This window comes from Clytia hemisphaerica, unplaced genomic scaffold, assembly GCF_902728285.1.
Source record: "Clytia hemisphaerica strain Z4C2 unplaced genomic scaffold, Clytia hemisphaerica genome assembly, whole genome shotgun sequence".
Classification (NCBI taxonomy): domain Eukaryota; kingdom Metazoa; phylum Cnidaria; class Hydrozoa; order Leptothecata; family Clytiidae; genus Clytia; species Clytia hemisphaerica.
The window spans coordinates 1,241,203-1,256,046 of record NW_027103734.1 but is presented as its reverse complement, the minus strand read 5'-3'; the positions used below and the strand labels follow the sequence as shown (position 1 = coordinate 1,256,046).

The 14,844-nt window shown below is 34.3% G+C and overlaps 1 protein-coding gene across 1 annotated transcript; it reads right to left on the bottom strand.

The window, feature by feature from the left end:
- Positions 1 to 3,905: 3,905 nt before the first annotated feature.
- On the bottom strand, positions 3,906 to 14,419 carry LOC136805015 (serine/threonine-protein phosphatase with EF-hands pef-1-like). The gene is given in 17 exon segments (XM_067061544.1): positions 3,906 to 4,552; positions 4,992 to 5,079; positions 5,288 to 5,451; positions 5,751 to 5,857; positions 6,105 to 6,235; positions 6,332 to 6,517; positions 6,872 to 6,955; positions 7,254 to 7,403; positions 7,583 to 7,719; positions 8,607 to 9,449; positions 10,848 to 10,919; positions 10,922 to 10,961; positions 12,122 to 12,283; positions 12,574 to 12,767; positions 12,963 to 13,011; positions 13,818 to 13,945; positions 14,112 to 14,419. Coding segments are annotated over 17 exon segments (2,904 nt in total). The 5' UTR covers positions 14,263 to 14,419; the 3' UTR covers positions 3,906 to 4,334.
- Between the last annotated feature and the right edge of the window lie 425 nt (positions 14,420 to 14,844).

The following is a 14,844-nucleotide window of genomic DNA, read 5'->3' as shown; positions in this document are numbered from 1 at the left end:
AAACACAAACAGAAAAACGTGGCGAGGACTTCTCCAACTTCTTTGCAAAACTGAGAAGAGAAGATTTTTAATGCTTTTAAATGTTTATAAACATAGATTTAAACTGTCTTGGCATTCTCTATCTGAGATACTTTATTCATACATTGTTTTTGGCTTGGTTGGGACGTTGATATATTCAAAAAACAAACAAACTTTTATATGGATTATACTTTCACTTTTTCATGTGATTGTTGTGATTGAAAGATTTTTTGATTATGTATGGTTATAAACATTCATGACATGTTTTAACACTGGCATCTTTGAAATTTTGTTGGCTTAGTACGTTGGTAAATCTATAGTACAAGTGCAGTATTTATGACAATATGACACAGCTGAACACAGATTCCATGACTGCATCATGCAGGATACTTTTTGCAGGGAATGTTCAATATGTTTATGCTCACATTCATTGGGTAACAGATCACTGCTTTTTCTATAGTACAAGTTAAACTTGATAACCTTATCCCAGAGAATGTAACTCTGAAATGGCTACAGAAATCCTCAAAAATTAAGATGGAAAGTATGGTATTTATATAACATTTTTGGTGGTGCGATACATGGTGTGGAAATGATGAAAAGTGAAAGTGGTAATTTGGAATTTAAAAATTGAATGCTTTTTATACGAAAACAATATTCTGACAAGCTGACCAGTGAGACACATCTTGGTTCTGTTTGTGAATGAAAATAACAACATTTTACATTGAGATGGCTGGTTTTCTGGGTTTTCGGATGCCCGGCCGTTGTTTAGCTGGATTTCACTACCTTGAAATTGTTAGATGTACGAGGATGTTTTGGGTTTTCACTACTGGCAGACTTCCAGGGGGCACTTAGGCAAAATTAAGTATGGGGACATGCCGCTGATCAGGGTCCCTTTTTCAGACTCTAGAGATATATGATAGGGTGTCAAATTTGTACTAATTTTCAAGATAGTAACCCTGACTGGGTCAATTTTTGGTCATTTTAGACAATTTTTACAGTGAGAATATTAGAAATATTAGAAAATATTTGAATTTTTCATCTACTTTAAGTCATTTTTGCCACTTTACAGATTTTTTTCGATTGAATCATTTATCGTTCTGAAATGGTCCCAAATTTACCAAACATTTATATCTCACAGGGTCCACTTTTCAAACTCCAGCGCAGGGCACATCCCCGTCGGTCGTCAAGGTTGGTGCCCCCCTCCCCCGGAGCATACTTCTACCTTGTAATTTTTTGTTGTCCACTGGTGTTGTTGAACACGTTCAGACTGAAATTTATACCTACTGTGAAAGTCTTTCAAAACTTATACTATGCTTATATGCTTATAAAATTTATGAAAATTTTGATTGGACTTTTGCCAATTTAAAAACAACCACTTGGATTTGGAAGTAATTTTATGTATATAATTTTTATAGCAAAATTGGAGGTCAATATGTACATATAATTTTATGTTTTGTAAAAGCTGTTGCTTTTTTTCTTTTTGGCTTTTATAAAAAAAAAAGTTTTCTTATGCCTGCAATGGCCCTTGATCCCCTGATCTTTTATATTCTTGATGTCGTTTTTCTAACATGTTCATCTTTTTCTTTTGAAAGAGATTTTTTTCCCCTTACATGAATATTTTTGTTTTGGAGTACCTAGCTGGTAGGTACAGTTCAGTTTATATTCTTTTCATTCATTTCACAAATCATACTTTTTGTGAATAGTTTTATTTAACTCCTTGTCTTGTTGTTGGTATCTTGTTTCAAGTACTTTCAAGTACTTTCAATTTTTTCAAAATAAAAAAGCTTCTAAATTGACTGATATTCCATTGTACTCACCTTCTTTTATATATATAATACATTAAAATCAAAAAATAATCAGGATGTGAGTTTGTTTTGATTTGAGTGAATTGAATTGTATATCAAAATGTTGCACATAAGATGATAAAACACCTCTCATTTAACAAAATAAAAAATAAAAAAGCTTCTAAATTGACTGATATTCCATTGTACTCACCTTCTTTTATAATACATTAAAATCAAAAAAATAATCAGGATGTGAGTTTGTTTTGATTTGAGTGAATTGAATTGTATATCAAAATGTTGCACATAAGATGATAAAACACCTCTCATTTAACAAAATAAGAACCAAGTTTTCAAAAACGCTGTTAATTTAGTTCGGCAATTAGTTTTTCAAGAGTCGCATTAAAAAAAACATAATAATAAAGTGTAAAAAAAGTACCGAGTTTTGTTTACTTTTTTATTCTAATCCGTGAGAGTGAGTGCTCTGTTTTGAGTGAGCACTCCGCCGCGGTAGAAAAAGCACTCCACCGTTTATTTAGGAAATAGCGCCTTTTGGAACTAGTCGTTGTATTCAGAAAACATATAAAAAAATAGATCCCATTGAAAGTTTAATCTGCAGCGAAATACAACGACGTGGTTTACTAGTCTACATCCAATGGGAAGGGGTCCTTTGGGGTCTGTGAGAAGGGGTGTATTTTATATACCTAGGCTACTGATATTTAAAGTTACCTAAACCGTACTTCATCTGGTACTTACCTATAGAATCCAAAAGTTCCCTTTTCAATCAGCAGAAGCGCCAAGATGACAGACAGAATATTCAATATTTGCGATTTTAGCGCTTATGATAAGGGAACTTTTAGCTAACTAAAGTAAGGATACCTCACTAGTCCGACAACAAATCAATCCAAATCCAGACAAAATGAAATCAGCCCGGAAGTATGTCGATTTCAAAAAATTTCGCATGGATAAATTTTAGCGAATACTCGTATTACATTATTGACTGAATTCGTTTTCTAGCATTTCTTTGCACTGAAACCCTTCCTATTGATAAAAATGTATCAAGGCAATATAAGGGGCCGTTCACATAGTACGTACGCACTAAAATGTCGAAAATCGAGTACCCCCTCCCCCCCCTGTACGCAAGCGTACGAAAATGGCTATACCCCCTCTGGTAAGTACGTACTTTTTCATTCACCCCCTCCCTCGGTTGAAGAAAATTTCGAATTCAAATCGTTTGGTTCGGACCTTTATTTCATACATGAAACTCAATGTTTATCAAGAAACTTTTTCTTTTCCTTGATGCGTATTTAACAAGCGTAAAAGTCGACAAAAAAACAAGCGAAAAAGGGCAATGAAAATTTTTTCTCTGCGTACGTACATTTTCCTTTGACCCCTCCCCTCCCCTTGTACGCAAGCATACGCTTTTGAGAAGAGCCCCCCCCCCCTTAGTGCGTACGTACTATGTGAACGGTCCCTAACCAGAAATTTCGCGCGGATAAATTTTAGCGGTCTGTCGATTCGGCGTGTTTTAGCGAGATTTATTTTAGCGAAAACAGGGAAAACTCGCTAAAACGCTAAAATTAGTCTCGCTAAAATTTCTACGATTAAAGTACGACTTCTTTTTTTTCCATAGATTATTTCGATAGTCGCACGATCTTTCATTCACGAGCTTTTCTTTTGTCTGGCAGCGCAGCAACCCCGCAGGCATACAGGCTCATTCCCTGTATTGTGTGTAAAAACAAATTTGTGGGTTGGCTAGTGCAGCATGCTGTTGTTTTTGCAAAAATACTAATTTTTTTTATCACTCATTGTCAGACAAAATATGTTTCAGAAAACTGGCGCAACAGTTAAATTGTATTGTCGGACTTCTGAAAACTCCCCATCTATAAATACTTAAGCCCCTTCCCTTCCCGAGAAATAGGTAGTTCCAGAATCTTACACGAATGCCATCTGGCTAGGTCATGATATCACATCATGATACAGATTATGTCCATCTGAAAAAAAACACATAAATATCATATTGTTGCGTGGTAGATCAGCGAGATAGTGAAATCGTTAAAATGCACCACAAAGTAATCTGGAAAGCTTAAAACAACATATGATAAATATTTTCTTTTAAAAATAGTCATTATAATAATATACAAATCTTCTCTTAAAACAATAAAAATCTTTATTTACAAATGGCGTATACGAGTAGTAGAAGAAAATCGAAAGTTTATGTTTGGTAGGACAGAGGTAGTAGCGAAACAGGGAAACACTGTTAAAATTGCCTCCTTTACGTGAATTTGTGTACTAATTTCCTTAAAGGCACGGGCAACTTCATAATACCATCGTCTTTGAAGATCGTGTTGAAAGTAAAGTTGACTTTTTGCTGGTTCGAACTCATTATTTGTTCATCCTTGATTTACAGGAAAATTCGAACCATGGAAGAACCATGGAAGAACCATGAATCGTGATTTAAAAAGATAAATCAGAATAATTTACAAATGAGACATGTTATATACAATGGAAGCAACTTAAGGCAAATAAACAATATCACCCATTGACTGACATAGATGATTTTGATTGCTCTTCAATTGAGTGATTGACCAATCGGAAGGCTTCTAAGAATTCATTGAAGTCAATCTTTCCATCTTTGTTGATGTCAAGAGCTTTTGCTAAATCACTAATGCTTGAGTTTGGAGTGTCCTCTTGGTCGTTGAAATTGTTCAATACACGACAAGCTTCCTCAAATTCTTCCTTTGAGATGAAACCTAAGAATAAATCAAAACTTTTGATGAGGGTTTGTAGGAGAGATTTAAAATTAATTTAACTTTAACAATTTTAATAACTAAAGAAATCTAACCTTCTAGAGTGCCATTATCTATCAAAAGTATGGCTACTGAACATTTTTCTTTGACAAATTCGAGAAACATTTCAAAGACAAAAACAAAAACACAACACATTAACAAAATAGTTGCAAGTAATTCTTTTTATGTACAGGAGAGTCTCTTTAACCTCGATAACACAAACAAGTTTTCTCGTCCATTTAGTTAATAATGCCTTGTAAACCTTACTCCATAACTCCAAATTTCATTAACTCGAACAAACTTGTGTTCCCGTGCGAGTTCGAGTTATGGAGTCTCCAGTGTAAAAACTTCGAGATTCAAATGGAAGATAGAGAAAAGAAATGGTGCCGCTCGTATACTATACCTGAACAGTCTTTATCGATGATCCGGAAAACAGTATACAGGGCATCTTTATTCCGATAGATCGTCTCCGATAGTCCATTGTCATTCAACTAAAACAGGGAGATTTCATTGTGAATAACAGTATAACTGTGAGCGAAATTGCTACGTCTATTAAGATATTGTGTTGTGATTTCAAAAAAATGATTTTACGATTATTACGTGATAATTTTTAGCAAAATAAAAGGATTTTCTCGAATGGAGTTTTGTTAAAGGGGCAAAAAAATTAGATTCAATCAATAGACAGTAATTACTCATTACCTGTGGTAACATTGAATCGATACGATATCCTTCGAACAAAGTCTCGTAAAGGATGAATCCATTTTCATCTTGGACAACAAGCTTTGGGCGTAACAAATACCATGGAAGTTTCATTTGCAGAACTTTTTCCATCACAACTGTCCACTCCTGGACATGAATTTTCCCTGCGAAAAAAAACTCAATCGGTTATGGTATCACTAATGAACTCAATTAATCAAGCAGATAACAATACAAATCCGCAAGCATTGTGCTTAGTGAACTTCTGTAGATATAGATTTATGAAAATATCAAGTTTTGTTAACACTGAAGATTCTATGACTCTTACTCTCTCTGATGACGAGTGAAAATGCACAGGTCACTACAAATGATAAGTCTAAAAGTAAATAAAAGAGGCAAGGCAAGTTTAAGGATTGAACAAAATAACATTAAAATATTAATGGTAAGTTGATAGACATGAAGATACCTTGCGACTTCTGATCAAGCCTTTTGAATTCTACCAAGAGTTCTTCCCTTTGTGAGTAAATTTTTCGTTGTAAATCTTGAGTCGCTTCGTCTTCATTTACACCCACTCTGTGGAGGAGAAGGAGAAAACAAGTTATTTCAATCTCCATACCGTCAAACACAAATCACACCCCTGTCTAATCATACGAACCGTCTTTAACAGATCGACCCTGCACAGTACAGGAGTTGGCCTTCTTTTATTTTTAAGTGACAAGAGAGAAAGCCAGGATCATGACGACAAATGTATTCCATACTATTCAGTATTCAGTTTGGTGAGTTTTGAGAAATAGGACGAGGTGGATAAATGGTAACTGACCTGACAGTCATTCGCGTTTTAGGAGCATCGAATTGGATGATTCTTGGCTTTAAATTGACGTCAATCTTTACATAGGCGCCCAAATTACTTGAACTTGCATAATAGGAAGACACAGAGAAGATGGTCAGCACCTATGAAGAACAGAGGCTAAATGTTTTTGAATTAGCTATTCTATGTCGTCTTATAAACAAAAAGGTCTGGAAAATGAGCTCACAGGCTGATCATACCTTGTCATCATGAGTGTACTCGTAACCTTCGAACTTGCATTCATGCGACCGAATGATCAGATCCCAATCATACTTCTCTAATATCAATTTAGTGATGTCAGGACCAAAGCAACACCCTCCACCTCTGTATTTATTGAAAATCTTCCCCAGTTGAGGTTGAGGGTCACTCCATAACAAGTCAATAATCTAAGGTTGAAAATAAATGACATAATCAAAACGCCTAATAAACTTTTTAAAAGGTGCGAACACTAAATAGACTCTATCTGAATTAACCCATGTTTACGCGGTAAATTTACAGCACGTTATTTTTTATCAATATAAGGTTCCGAAAATCCGCGTGAAAAAAGTGAAAAAGTCCAACGTCCAGAAGAAGAAGACTTTACTTCAGTAAAACTAAACTTCACAGTTCACTGCCCTTATTTCTCTGGTGTGTGGCTTAATCAAGATGATCATTAGATGACATTTCCATAAAGAAAACAGTTCAAAATGAAATGGAATATTGATTATAAAATTGATAAAAAACAGTACTGAAAAACAAACCTGTTCCCATTCTTGCAAGACCTCCATAGAAGGAGGTTGGTGATCGTCCAGGGAAACATGAGTCGGTTTCAACACTGAAGAAAACTATAAAAAGAAAGAAAATAAGAATATAGAAGAAGCTACTTTATCACAAAAAATCAACTGGTCATGTTATTAACGCAAATCGACCCGTGTCGTGCTAATTATAACTGTCTAGCAAAGATTGAGCCATTTCAAAAGCTCTGGCCTTTCCGTTGATAAATTGTCATACTCTTTTAACCTGCGTCAAATACTTGAGTAGTTGTACAAGTGTAATAGGGTAGCTTACGTGAGCTGGGAAGCCGGAAGTTTTCTATTATAAATGATTTCATTGGCGTCGATAAAAACAGAAAAAGTTTGATACCTGATGGCGACGAACCGTCCTCAAACGTTCCAAATCCGTACGATCGGAAATACCTCCATGGCAGACGAATATCTTTTCACCGATCAATGTTGCTAAGGGCAACCAACTAAACACTTTGGAGCACAAGTCCATAATATGACCAGCTTCACCCTAAGGGAACGATGAAATTCTTTACATCTGAGGAATCTGGACCATAAGCAACAACATATTGGAAATTTTGTATTTTGAATTTTCTATTATGAAGCATTCTGGGATACATAGTCACAGAGCTTCATGAGAGTTATATTGTGTTTTGGATTTGAATCAAAATGAAAAGGAAAACTACTTACTTTGTATTTATTTGTAATTTCTTTTGTAAAACCGTACCTAAAAACAAGGGAAGCATGTTGCAATACCGAATGGTAGAAAATAGAGAAAGGGCGAAATATTTCAATAGAGGAAAGCCAGAAGGCCAGAAAACTCAATAATTATTCCCTGCAAAAGTGGGATGGAAAGCCGCTGATAATTTCTGAGTATTCCTGTGTGGAATCCATAATTACACAATGAAGATGTTGTAATAAGTTTTTTCTTTTCTCAGATTTGTACAGGATAACCAATAAGATTTTTTTGTGCTATAGAAAGGAAGAGCGACTCTTATGCTGGCAAAGCATAATAAACAAAAGAATTTCTCAACATTTGTGTGGCGCAGCGCAGGAGTGTAAGAAAATCGAGAACGTTGTGTAAGCAAATGGTAAATGATGTCTTTGAAAAAATATTTAAAGTAAATATTGATCCTAGTAAAAAAGTGAAATTAAAAAGTTAACGAGTGCAAATTATTGATTCATATATTGAAGTATAGTTTAAAGGAATTGTTCTACGAAATAAGTGCTTTTGGTCCCTGTTTTCTGGGGTTTCCAAAGTCTTTTCCACAAAAGCACTGAAAGCAAAACAAAAGAGCGATTAAGAGACACCCGAACAGAATTGTGGCGCAGCGCAGGAGTGAAAAAAGAGAGAAATTGTGTAAGCAACTGGGAAATGAATGTCTTTGAAAAATAAGGTTTTTAAAAATGTAAGTGGCAAAGAAAACGAGCGTTGGTAAGCAATTGGTAAAAAAATGAGGTCTTTGAAAAAATATTAAAGTAAATATGATCCTAGCTAAAAAAGTGAATTAAAAAAGTTCACGAGTGCAAATTATTGATTCATATATTGTATAGTTTTAGGAAAAGGAAATGTTCTACGAAATAAGTGCTTTGGTCCCTGTTTCTGGGGTTTCCAAAGTCTTTTCCACAAAAGCACTGAAAGCAAAACAAAAGAGCGATTAAGAGACACCCGAACAGTGATAAAACACTGAACAAAAAGATGACGTAATCATACCACGAATGCGATGCAGCACAATTGTGAGCGGTGTTTGAATAATTCGTCCCTTTTCTACATTGAAACAATCTCGTCTCATCTTTTGTGTCACATACTGATAACATGCTCCTCCAATCCGTAAAAATGAAGCAATACTAAAGATGAAAACTGTCGTTGCCAGGAAAACTTCATAAATTTTCCATTTTGTGCTTTCGTTTTCTTCCTGTGCTTTTGAGCGGACTGCTTTGAACGCAGTATAACATGTTACCAAGGTTACCACAGCAATGATCACATCTTTCAGAATCATCCACCAATTGGCTGATGACGTAATGTATTTCTCAATGTAAAAATATTCCAAAAATAGTTCGGGTGCGTCTTCAGTTATAACGCTCAAAGCGTATAAGTCGAACTTAATGGCATCCAGTTGAACTTGTGTTCCCCTCCAAGCAGCGATTTTCCCAAAGGAAGCGACAACTTTCAAAGCACAACCATAAAGGGGGAACCCGAAGATAGCCTCAGATACATTCGGTTGACGAGTGATACCAGGATCAATCAAACCACCCGTCTCATACTGATAATGAATTTTCATATCTAGAATAAAATCTACATAATCCCAAATGATTTTGAAGAACATCAAGAGAACTGTTGCAGAGAAACTCTTGAATTTCAAAAGTTTGGCATTCTTGATAGTGCAACAATAGATATACCATTTGACACCGATGAACATAGATTGCTCTATATTTTCTCGACGTTCTTTTCTCCTATTTTCTTTATATCTATTTCTCCATTCTCCTTTCATTTGAAAGAAAGCGATGGCGTAGAAGGGTAGAAGAATCACCCCGTAACCAACGATCATTGAATATACTTTAAATTGAAGCGTAATATCTTCATATGGAGTCTTCCAAAGCTCTTTTATACCACAAAAAGTAGAATTACCAGCAGAAATGGGAAGGTCGTAGCAAAATGTTTCATTTCCCTGTGTTCTGTTCATGACTTTAAAAATTCGATGAGCTTTCAACTCACTGACAAAGTTTTCTTTGATTCACTGCATACATCTGCCATATACTCTTTACTTGTAAGACGATAATCATTGTAACAAGGGAAAGCAAAAATATTTTATTGACATTTCACAAAAATGATGCAATTGAAACTTGTGACGTCAATGGACATTTTTCTTCTTAGAAATAGACTTTGGAAATGCATACGTCGTGTAAAATAAGAAACTCGTTATTTCTTCTCGGGAAAAGAGCTCAGAAATGCTGAAAATGACTAATAATAAAGTAGCGAAAACAAATTTCCTATTGCAAACACAAGGTCTTTATCATTCATTCATTTTAGCACGATATTTATTAATGGTGACGTGCCAAAACGTGCACTGAGGTTGAGCGTGTGTTTTAGCATGTTACTTTTATAACTACTTATTCATTTTCGTGTCGAAACGAATGGAAGACGGATCATCAACCCTAATACACGTTTTTTTATAAGAACATCCAAAAATTTTTAAGCCTTCGGGTGTTCTTAACTTTTAAGATTTTTAAGCCTAAAAATGTTCTTAACATGTTCTTATTTTGACCATTTTGTGAATATTTTTGACCGTTTTCCTAAGAAATAGGGTGTTTTTGAGTCCACAAAACCTTAAAATGTTTCTACTTGTTCTTAACATTTTGACCAGCGAAGCCTTATGTTCTTATATAGTTTGTTCTTATAAAAAACGTGTAGGCATTATAGACATTAGGAAAGGCTCATTGGCATAATAGAAAAATCCGATTGATGTGTACTAAGGATTCAGAGGAGACTTCAGTTATAAAACCTTTAGGATGGATTCCTGGGTTAAGTAAGATTTCTTTATAAGACCAGGAGGGTGTTTCCCTGGGTACCCAGGATAAAGGAAGATTCAGTTATTCAGTTTTTTTTTGACGTCATATTTTTAGTTTAGTTGACGTTAAATAAGATCACAAACCTTGTAAAATTGGGAATAACTTGTGAATAATAGAGTGTGTCAAAGGTGTGCCAAATTTTAGCTTCGTGGACAAATTTTTTCGTCTTCTACGCTGCCCCCAAAGTTGCGAACAAACAAACAATTCTAGCTCAACTGAAGTTGAGAGCTAAAGTCTATTAATTTCATGATTTCATAATACAAAAGTGGAATTCATCTGTTAGGAAAAATTATTTTTACTCCTCTTCACATCTCGTTGGCAAACTCTTTGGTGAAATGTGCTTACCTGAGTTCGGATGTAATCCCTGAGTCCGTTTAAGACCCACGTGAATCGGGGACAAAACATGAAGCAACACAACAGCAGGAAATCTCTATATTTTTACCACGATCTACAAATCACCGTTGAAAATATATGGATTTTCAGGAGATGGCAACCCATTCTGTAGGCGAAACATCGATGATGAATTAATGTTAGATAAGCCAAGGACACTTGTATAGCGAAGCTGGACTAGGACAAACGAGTTTTCAACACATGCCTGTCGGAGCGAATCCGCGAACCGGCAGCGTTGAGAATATTTCAAATTAATGAAATAATTGGTGTTGCAAAAGTTTATTTTTCAATGAGGGACTTTGTTTGCAAATTTTTGACTTTATCTTGAATTTTAAAATAAAATATAAGTTTGATCAATAATTAAAAACAATTGAAAAAAAACCTTCGAAATAGTTAAAGTGTAAATTACGTAAGTATTTCAAGGTGTAACAAATATTTTAAACAACTCTTAGAAGGTGAAGTTGAAAATGACGAGAAAAAAATGAGTAAAAATAGCCTAAACTCGCCTAAAACTTTCACCAAAGTCCCAATCTTAAGGCTATAGCAAGATGTCGAACAAGAACGGAATTTTATACTACAAGCTGCTAAAAGCAAAATCTAAACATCATTCACGAGAAAGAAAATTTTCTCTTTTTTAATGATTTGATTGTATAAAGGTGTGATAAAACTCATCATAAAGTAATTTTTTGATTGTTATTGTAATCATGTCAAAGCAATTTCATAAAATATCTTTAGCAACAAACTTTCCGTGCAAAATCCATCTGTCTGACGATGGTTTTTCATTGAAAAGTACTTTTATTAAAAAGTATTTCTGATTGGTTGGAAAAACATGAGGAACGACCTCTTATTGGTCAAAGAAATACAATGTCTATTATTACGACGACACACATGGTTCAAAGAAAATAAATTTGTGCTCAGTCCAGCTACGCTATACAAGTGTCCTTGGATAAGCAAAGCATATTGAGCAGCTTCCAGTGAAAGCTGGTGAAAAAAGTAGAAATCTACTATGTACGATGAAAAAATAAAGAAGGTTTAACCTATAACTGCAGGCAGCTGGGAAAGCCTGTTTTGTTATGTATATTCGGCCCTAATTTGGCCCAAAAATGCAAGAACATTTTTGACCAAAAACAACAATTATAATGCATATCCTAAAATTTCGCATATCCCAAAGTTTTTCTTTCGTTAACCCTTACAATAGACTTACGTCCGGTTGATGGTCATTAACCCTTGATCAGAAGCCCATGCGGTGAAAAATTTGGAATTAATTACCTTGTTAAATATTGTGATGAAATCGTTGAACTTTCCATGAATATCACCAACCACAGTGACTTGTTTACAAATATTCAAATTAATCTCTATGACGTTGGGAAGGATTTTCATTCGCGAAAACGCTTCCAATAGAATCATTTTCACGTATTTCGGATGTAATATCTGAAGAAAGTGCAAAGCATATTTTAGTTATCCTGGTAAAGGATTTCTCAGAGACAGGAATGTAATCTAAATATATAATTAACTAATAATATTTGGATCATTTAGTAAGTACTAAAGGCTAAATGTCCTAAGAATTCTTGTTATATGTAAATTAGTTCTTAAAAGAAATGGTTAGGCTAACTCTTCCGAGGCTAACTCTTCCGTGGATAACTCAACTACTAAAAACCGGATAATAAAATAAGAACAAAATATTTAGAATGATATGAATTCATAAATAAACAAACTTCTACCTGTCTTTTCTTTCCTTTGAAATATTCCAGCAATTCTTTTGTTTTCTCCAGTGTTATTGGTAGCTCGACGTGCGGTCCTTTATAAGAGCTATCCACCACCATGTTTGAAACTTCAGCCATGGATTCAGTTTCCAATAGATTGTTGCTGGTTTGAGCTTTGGTCAACATATTGACAAATCCTTTATTCGAGTGGTCTAAAAGCAAAAAGAGTCCAAAAGTTTATTTCCTTTCCATAATTTAAAAAGAATGAGCAATGAAGACTTATAAGAGTACTAGAAGAAGAACACATTTCCCAAACACTGGAGTGTTACAATAACAAAGGTTCATCTAAGTGGTATTTTTGAAGAAACAGAAAATAAGATCCCTGAAAGAAAATTAAAGAATCTTACTGCCGTTTTTTTCGACATTTGATACCATCTCATTGAAAAAGTTGTAAAGCTGAAAAAAAAAGGATAACGAAATAATTCAAAGCTTCTCCTGGAATGGTTTTAGACCATTCATTCGTCTTCATAATAGTTATCGCACGGTACCGAATACAATGTTGGATATATTTTTTGAGCTCAAATTTTTCGTCATACAAAATATAGAAAACTTTGAACGAGAAAAATATATATCCAATATTGTACAAGTAAAAGTGTGATAAACTGGTTTATCGCCAATATCAACAAACTTTCTCTCTCTACAATCAATGACAAAATATGTGGCAATTTTTTGAAAAACCCCTTCCCCCCTAATATCAGTGTTAATGTGAGCTTTTTCTGAGCATGGTAGCAGCCTTTCTACCCATAAACATTGATACTAGGGGTGAGGGAAGGGAATTCTTGCCACAATATTTAGTCACAGATTGTGTTTTGTTCCCTAATTTTTGTTTTTTCACTCCTGTATTTCGGTATCAATATCAAAACATTCTAAATGATTCGAGTTGTCATTAAACAATTAAAAACATTCTTATTTGACAACCTTTTTGTGCTTTGAGAGAAAAAAGAAAACATTTCTGAGAATAAATTTGGGTATAAGATACAACAAGAAAGTACAAAATATGGTCTCTCGCTTACCAAGCCCCTTCTTTGAACGGTCTTGTACGGTACAATACGAAATACAGCATTTATGTACGCGATCAGCCAATCTGATTACTAGTATTTTTCATGTCGTTCACGATAAATGAGAAAACTATGCACAAATTCATTCGCATAATCGATTTATGGATTCATTGGGAGAGAAATTACAAAAAAAACTTTGCATACGTTAATTTGGTCATGTTCAGCAGAATATTCGATTTCTTGGAAGACCTTCCAAGCACAATGTCTTTTCAATTCAAGTCTGGCTTTGTATCTTCGGTACCATTTTTGAATGATGATTGATGATGCAAAGGCTGAAAGTTGAAACAATCCTTCTGACGTAAAATAAACAGATCTCTCAGCTCATGAATTCAGCTAAAGAAAAGAGTATCAAAGTGCTTCACTCGTATGCAATAAGACAAACCCTTTTGAAATTGTTTGAACTTTCAAGATAAGATTTCAAAATTGTAACCAACAAACCTGCATCAGGATTGAAAACCCTTTTCAAAGGTTCCACTGCATTTCTAGGTAAATAAGGAGACTGGTTTGGGATCACATCTTGTTTCTTCTTTTTAGCCAAAGGTGTCACTTGAATATTTTGTTTCTGATAGTTACTTGAAGCACATCCCATTCCTGTTCACATTTTCAACAGAATTCTTTCAAATTCTGTATCACAAATACCAAAGGTGAAAACAAACAAAACTGAAATTTATTCCTCATTCAAAACCAATCAACCCTTCTTCTTTTTCATTTTCCTCTTGTTTATATTTTCTTTTTTATTTTTTGTGGTTGCTAAGGATAAAAATTTTAAAAAAGTGAAAAATATACAAAGATCATTAACATGAGTACGACGAGGCCCCAAAGAACGAGTTCAGTATGTTACTCTGTTGTGAAATCTACATCTTGTTATCTATTTCTTTATTTTTATCTCGCTAAGAAAATAAAAAGAAATTGGCTTTATTTCACCTGCTGTGAGATATCACTGTTATCATGATAGAATCAATAGGAGGAAAATCTACTTTTTACTTTATTTTGATAATATTAAAAAAATAATCTATGATACTTTTCCCTTTAAAACAAACAAGAAAGCATTACAATGAGAATAGGATGATAATGAAAAATTAATTCGACTTTGATCCGTTTTCATTATCTAGTACTTCAAAATAAGTATGCAATTTTATTTCATTCGTCAACAATCAAACTGTCAAGAGCT